Raw genomic sequence first — 6,837 nt, 5'->3', positions numbered from 1 at the left:
CCCTTCATCTCGAGCACGGCGTGCTCGGGCACGTCCTTGCCCTCCCCGGCCCTGCAGCTCCCAGTCCCCAAGAACCCCCAAAATTCCCATTTTTTCCACCTAAAATTCACAAGTTTTCAACAAATTTCCCCAAAATTCCCATTTTCCCCCCATTCCTGTCCTCCCAAACTTCCCAAAATCCCCAAATTTCTCCTTTTCCTGCATCCCAATCCTTCCAACACCTGGAAAAATCCCATTTTTACCCCATTATTCCCCCATTTTTTCACCTAAAATCCCCATTTTCCCCCAAATTTCCCATTTTTCCCCATTCCTGCCCTCCCAAACTTCCCAAAATTCCCAAATTTCTCCTTTTCCTGCATCCCAACCCTTCCAACACCCGGAAAAATCCCTAAAAATTCCCATTTTTTTTGCATTTTTGCCTCATTTTTCACCTAAAATCCCCGTTTTTTCACCGTTTTTCCCCATTTTTTCACCGTTTTTCCCCATTTTTTCCCCTAAAATCCCATTTTTTTTCCCCATTTTTTCCCAAAATCCCGTTTTTTGCCCCCAAAGCTCGCTCCCTTCATCTCGAGCACGGCGTGCTCGGGCACGTCCTTGCCCTCCCCGGCCCTGCAGCTCCCAGTCCCCCAAGAACCCCCAAAACTCCCTTTTTTCCACCAAAATTCCCCAAAATTAGTGTTTTTTCAACAAATTTCCCCAAAATTTACCATTTTTCCCCCCATTCCTGCCCTCCCAAACTTCCCAAAATTCCCAAATTTCTCTTTTTCCTGCATCCCAACCCTTCCAACACCCGGAAAAATTCCCAAAATTCCCAAATTTCTCCTTTTCCTGCATCCCAACTCTTCCAACACCCGGAAAAATCCCTAAAAAATTTGATTTTTTTCACATTTTGGCCCCGTTTTTCGCCGTTTTTTCACCGTTTTTTACCGTTTTTTCACCGTTTTTCCCCGTTTTTTCCCCATTTTTCCCAAAATCCCGTTTTTTTCCCCCAAGCTCGCACCCTTCATCTCGAGCACGGCGTGCTCGGGCACGTCCTTGCCCTCCTCGTCGGTGCGCTTCACCGTGCGCTGCCGCAGCTCCTGGTCCGTGGGGCACACCACGATGGCCTTGCGCTGGAAACCCGCGAAGGGACGCATCTTCCTGCGCTGCGCCGAGCCGTACACGTTGGTCTGGGGGGAGAAATGGAGAATTCGGGAAAGTTTGGGTTAAAAAAGGGGAAATTCGGGAAAAACGGGGAAAAAATCGGATTTTTTTAGCGATTTTTTAGTGGTTTTTGGAGTCAGTTTCCCTGAACAAGAAGGATTTGGGGAGGGAATCTTCTGGTTTTTTAGTGGTTTTTGGAGTCAGTTTCCCTGAACAAGAAGGACTTGGGGAGGGAATCTTCTGGTGCTGGGCTGAGCCGTACACGTTGGTCTGGGGAGAAAAATTCAGAATTTGGGAAAGTTTGGGTTAAAAAAGGGGAAATTCGGGAAAAAACGGGGAAAAAATTGGATTTTTTAGCAATTTTTGGGGGATTTTTGGAGTCAGTTTCCCTGAAAAATGAGGATTTGGGGAGGGAATCTTCCTGTGCTGGGCTGAGGCATTGATGGTCTGGGGAGAAAAACCGGGAGATTGGGAAAGTTTGGGTTAAAAAAGGGGAAATTCGGGAAAAACAGGGAAAAAAAATCGGATTTTTTTGCGATTTTTGGGGGTTTTTGGAGTCAGTTTCCCTGAAAAAGGAGGATTTGAGGAGGGAAAGGAGGATCTGGGGAGGTCACATCTTCCTGTGCTGGGCTGAGCTATTGATGGTCTGGGGAGAAAAATGGGAAATTTGGGAAAGTTTGGGTTAAAAAAGGGGAAATTCGGGAAAAAACAGGGAAACAATTGGATTTTTTAACGATTTTTTAGGGGGTTTTGGGGTCTGTTTCTCTGAAAAAGGAGGACGCATCTTCCTGCGCTGCACCGAGCCGTACACGTTGGTCTGGGGAGAAAAATTCAGAATTTGGGAACGTTTGGGTTAAAAAAGGGGAATTTGGGTTAAAAAAGGGGAAATTCGGGAAAAAACGGGGAAAAAATTGGATTTTTTAGCAATTTTTGGGGGATTTTTGGAGTCAGTTTCCCTGAAAAATGAGGATTTGGGGAGGGAATCTTCCTGTGCTGGGCTGAGGCATTGATGGTCTGGGGAGAAAAACCGGGAGATTGGGAAAGTTTGGGTTAAAAAAGGGGAAATTCGGGAAAAACAGGGAAAAAAAATCTGATTTTTTTGCGATTTTTGGGGGTTTTTGGAGTCAGTTTCCCTGAAAAAGGAGGATTTGAGGAGGGAAAGGAGGATCTGGGGAGGTCACATCTTCCTGTGCTGGGCTGAGCCGTACACGTTGGTCTGGGGAGAAAAATGGAGATTTTGGGAAAGTTTGGGTTAAAAAACGGGAAATTTGGGAAAAAATGGGGAAAAAATCGGATTTTTTAGCGATTTTTTAGGGGTTTTTTTGGTTGCGTTCACTCAAAATAGGGACACATCTTCCTGAAAATGGGAAATTTGGGAAAGTTTGGGTTAAAAAAGTGAAAATTCAGGAAAAAATCGGGTTTTTTAGCGATTTTTTAGGGGTTTTTGGAGTCAGTTTCCCTGAAAAAGGAGGATGGATCTTCCTGTGCTGAGCTGTTCACGTTGGTCTGGGGGCAAAAACCACAAAAATGGGAAAATTTGGGTCAAAAATGGGAAAATTTGGGAAAAAACGGGGAAAAAATCGGATTTTTCAGCGGTTTTTTTAGGGGTTTTTGGGGTCATTTTCTCCGAAAAAGGAGGATTTGAGGAGGGAAAGGAGGATCCGAGAAACCAGGAAATTGGGAAAGTTTGGGTTAAAAAACGGGAAATTCAGGAAAAACGGGGAAAAAATCGGGTTTTTTAGGGGTTTTTTAGTGGTTTTTGGGGTCAGTTTCCCTGAAAAAGGAGGATTTGAGGAGGGAAAGGAGGATCTGGGGAGGTCACATCTTCCTGCGCTGGGCTGAGCCGTACACGTTGGTCTGGGGAGAGAAATTCAGAATTTGGGAAAGTTTGGGTTAAAAAAAGCACAATTTGGGAAAAAACGGGGAAAAAATCAGATTTTTTAGTGATTTTTTTAGGGGGTTTTTTGGTTGCGTTCACTCAAAATAGGGACACATCTTCCTGCGCTGCGCCGAGCCGTACACGTTGGTCTGGGGGGAAAAATGGAGATTTTGGGAAAGTTTGGGTTAAAAAAAGCAAAAATGGGGGAAAAAACCGGGGAAAAATCGGATTTTTTAGCGATTTTTGGGGAATTTTTGGAGTCAGTTTCCCTGAAAAGGGAGGATTTGAGGAGGGAAAGGAAGATCTGGGGAGGTCACATCTTCCTGCGCTGGGCTGAGCTGTACACGTTGGTCTGGGGAGAAAAATGGAGAATTTGGGAAAGTTTGGGTTAAAAAAGGGGAAATTTGGGAAAAAAACGGGGAAAAATCGGATTTTTTTGCGATTTTTTAGGGGTTTTTGGACTCAGTTTCCCTGAAAAAGGAGGATTTGGGGAGGAAATCTTCTGGTGCTGGGCTGAGGCATTGATGGTCTGGGGAGAAAAATGGGAAATTTGGGAAAGTTTGGGTTAAAAAAAGCAAAAATGGGGAAAAAAACGGGGAAAAAATCGGGTTTTTTAGCGATTTTTTGGGGGTTTTTGGGGTCACTTTTCCTGAAAAAGGAGAATTTGAGGAGGGAGTCTTCTGGTGCTGGGCTGAGGCATTGATGGTCTGGGGAGAAAAATGGGAAATTTGGGAAAGTTTGGGTGAAAAAAGTGAAAAAATGGGAAAAAACGGGGAAAATGGGAAAAAATTGGATTTTTTAGTGATTTTTTAAGTCAGTTTCCCTGAAAATGGAGATTTGGGGAGGGCAAGGAGGATCTCAGGATGCATTTTCCATCAGAGATGTTGGTTTGGGGAGAAAAACAGGAAATTTGGGAAAATTGGGAAAAAATCGGGTTTTTTAGTGATTTTTTAGGGGTTTTTGGAGTCAGTTTCCCTGAACAAGGAGGATTTGGGGAGGGAATCTTCTGGTGCTGGGCTGAGCCATTGATGGTCTGGGGAGAAAAATGGAGAATTTGGGAAAGTTTGGGTTAAAAAAGTGAAAATTTGGGAAAAAACGGGGAAAATGGGAAAAAATTGGATTTTTTAGTGATTTTTTAAGTCAGTTTCCCTGAAAATGGAGATTTGGGGAGGGCAAGGAGGATCTGGGGATGCATTTTCCATCAGAGATGTTGGTTTGGGGAGAAAAACAGGAAATTTGGGAAAATTTGGGTGAAAAAGGGGGAAAAATGGAAAAAATGGGGGAAAATGGGAAAAAAATTGGATTTTTTAGTGATTTTTTAAGTCAGTTTCCCTGAAAATGGAGATTTGGGGAGGGCAAGGAGGATCTCAGGATGCATTTTCCATCAGAGATGTTGGTTTGGGGAGAAAACCAGGAAATTTGGGAAAATTTGGGTGAAAAGAGGGAAAAAATGGGAAAAAGGGGAAAAATGGAAAAAAAATTGGATTTTTTAGTGATTTTTTAAGTCAGTTTTCCTGAAAATGGAGATTTGGGGATGCATTTTCCATCAGAGATGTTGGTTTGGGGAGAAAAACAGGAAATTTGGGAAAATTTGGGTGAAAAAGGGGAAAAATGGGGAAAAATGGGATTTTTTAGTGATTTTTGGGGGATTTTGGAGTCTTTCCCTGAAAAAGAATTTGGGGAGGGAAAGGAGGGTCTGGGCTGCATCTCCTGGCACTCGGGCAGAGCCATTGATGGGCTGGGGAGAAAAACACAGAAATTGGGAAAATTTGGGTCAAAAAAGGGGGAAATTGGGAAAAAATGGGAAAAAACAGGGAAAAAACGGGGAAAAACTGGGGAAAAACGGGATTTGGAGGGGATTTTGGAGGCAGCTTTCTTGGAAAAGGAGATTTGGGGAGCGGCACACGCCGGGCTGGGGGAAAAAACCCCAAAATCGGGAAAATTTGGGTTAAAAGCAGCCAAAAATGGGAAAATCCTGGATTTTGTAGTGAATTTTGGGAGTTTTTCAGCGCGTCTGCCTGAAAAGGTGGCAATGGCCACAGGGAGGTGACAATGGCCACAGGGAGGTGCCCTGGTGTCACCTGGCCCAGGGAGGTGGCAGGGAGGTGACAGTGTCCCCAGGGAGGTGACAGTGTCCTCAGTGATGTCCCTGTGAGGTCACCTGCTCCAGGATGGGGACAGTGTCCCCAGGGAGGTGACAGTGTCCCCACGGTGTCACCTGGCCCAGGGAGATGGCAGTGAGGTGTCAGTGTCCCCAGTGATGTCCCTGTGAGGTCACCTGCTCCAGGATGGGGACAGTGTCCCCGGGAGGTGGCAGTATCCCCAGGATGGTGTCAGTGTCCCAGGGAGGTGGCAGTGTCCCCGGGAGGTGGCAGTGTCCCCGGGAGGTGGCAGTGTCCCGGAGTCCCTGGGAGGTGGCAGTGTCCCCGGATGGTGTCAGTGTCTAGGGAGGTGGCAATGGCCTCAGGGAGGGGACAGTGGCCACAGGGAGGGGACAGTGGCCACAGGGAGGTGACAATGGCCACAGGGAGGGGACAGTGGCCCCAGGGAGGTGACAATGGCCACAGGGAGGTGGCAATGGCCTCAGGGAGGGGACAGTGGCCTCAGGGAGGGGACAGTGGCCACAGGGAGGTGACAATGGCCTCAGGGAGGTCCCCTGGTGTCACCTGGCCCAGGGAGGTGACAGTGAGGTGACAGGGAGGGGACAGGGAGGGGACAGTGGCCATAGGGAGGTGACAATGGCCGCAGGGAGGTGCCCTGGTGTCACCTGGCCCAGGGAGGTGGCAGGGAGGTGACAGTGTCCCCAGTGATGTCCCTGTGAGGTCACCTGGTCCAGGATGGGAACAGTGTCCCCAGGGAGGTGGCAGTGTCCCCGGGAGGTGGCAGTGTCCTGGTGTCCCCAGGGAGGGTCAGTGTCCCAGGGAGGTGGCAGTGTCCCCGGTGTCCCCAGGGAGGTGGCAGTGTCCCCGGGAGGTGGCAGTGTCCCCGGTGTCACCTGGTCCAGGATGGGGACAGTGTGCTCAGTGACCCAGGGAGGTGGCAGTAGTGTCCCCGGTGTCCCCGGGAGGTGTCAGTGTCCCAGGGAGGTGGCAGTGTCCCCGGTGTCCCCAGGGAGGTGGCAGTGTCCCCAGTGTCGCCGGTGTCACCTGGTCCAGGATGGTGTCAGTGTCCCCGGGAGGTGTCAGTGTCCCCGGGAGGTGTCAGCGTCCCCGGGAGGTGTCAGTATCCCCGGTGTCCCCAGGGAGGTGGCAGTGTCCCCAGTGTCGCCGGTGTCACCTGGTCCAGGATGGTGTCAGTGTCCCCGGGAGGTGTCAGTGTCCCAGGGAGGTGGCAGTGTCCCCGGGATGGTGGCGTGTCCCCGGGAGGTGGCAGTGTCCCGGAGTCCCTGGGAGGTGGCAGTGTCCCCGGATGGTGTCAGTGTCCCCGGGAGGTGGCAGTGTCCCCGGTGTCACCTGGTCCAGGATGGGGACAGTGTGCTCAGTGAGGTGTCAGTGAGGTGTCAGTGTCCCCGGTGTCCCCGGGAGGTGTCAGTGTCCCCGGGAGGTGTCAGCGTCCCCGGGAGGTGTCAGTATCCCCGGTGTCCCCAGGGAGGTGGCAGTGTCCCGGTGTCCCCGCTGTCACCTGGTCCAGGATGTAGTTGCGGCGTTTCCTGGCTGCGATCTGGATCAGGCGGTTCAGGCACTGCGTGGCCTGCTGGATCAGCACGTCCCAGCGCCCCGCGTAGTTCCGCTGCCTGCGGAGCCCCATCACCTGGGGACACGGGTGACACTGTCACTGTCACAGCCTGGGTCACCTGTCACACCCTGTGTCACCTG

The 6,837-nt window shown here is 49.6% G+C and overlaps 1 protein-coding gene across 1 annotated transcript in view; it reads right to left on the bottom strand.

The window, feature by feature from the left end:
- The window catches only part of LOC121339104 (heterogeneous nuclear ribonucleoprotein U-like protein 1), a gene marked incomplete at both ends in the record, with an annotated part of 9,062 nt that extends 2,290 nt beyond the window's left edge, over positions 1-6,772 (bottom strand). The window contains 2 exons of the mRNA XM_041410634.1: positions 1,001-1,169; positions 6,644-6,772. Coding sequence (XP_041266568.1) covers positions 1,001-1,169; positions 6,644-6,772 — 298 coding nt within the window. The remainder of the gene's footprint in view (positions 1-1,000; positions 1,170-6,643) is intronic.
- Positions 6,773-6,837: the final 65 nt, after the last annotated feature.

The sequence above is a fragment of the Onychostruthus taczanowskii genome, unplaced genomic scaffold, assembly GCF_017590055.1.
Source record: "Onychostruthus taczanowskii isolate IOZ18803 unplaced genomic scaffold, ASM1759005v1 scaffold1001, whole genome shotgun sequence".
Classification (NCBI taxonomy): Eukaryota; Metazoa; Chordata; class Aves; order Passeriformes; family Passeridae; genus Onychostruthus; species Onychostruthus taczanowskii.
The sequence above is the reverse complement of the archived record's forward strand: the minus strand, read 5'-3'. Positions and strand labels throughout refer to the sequence as shown.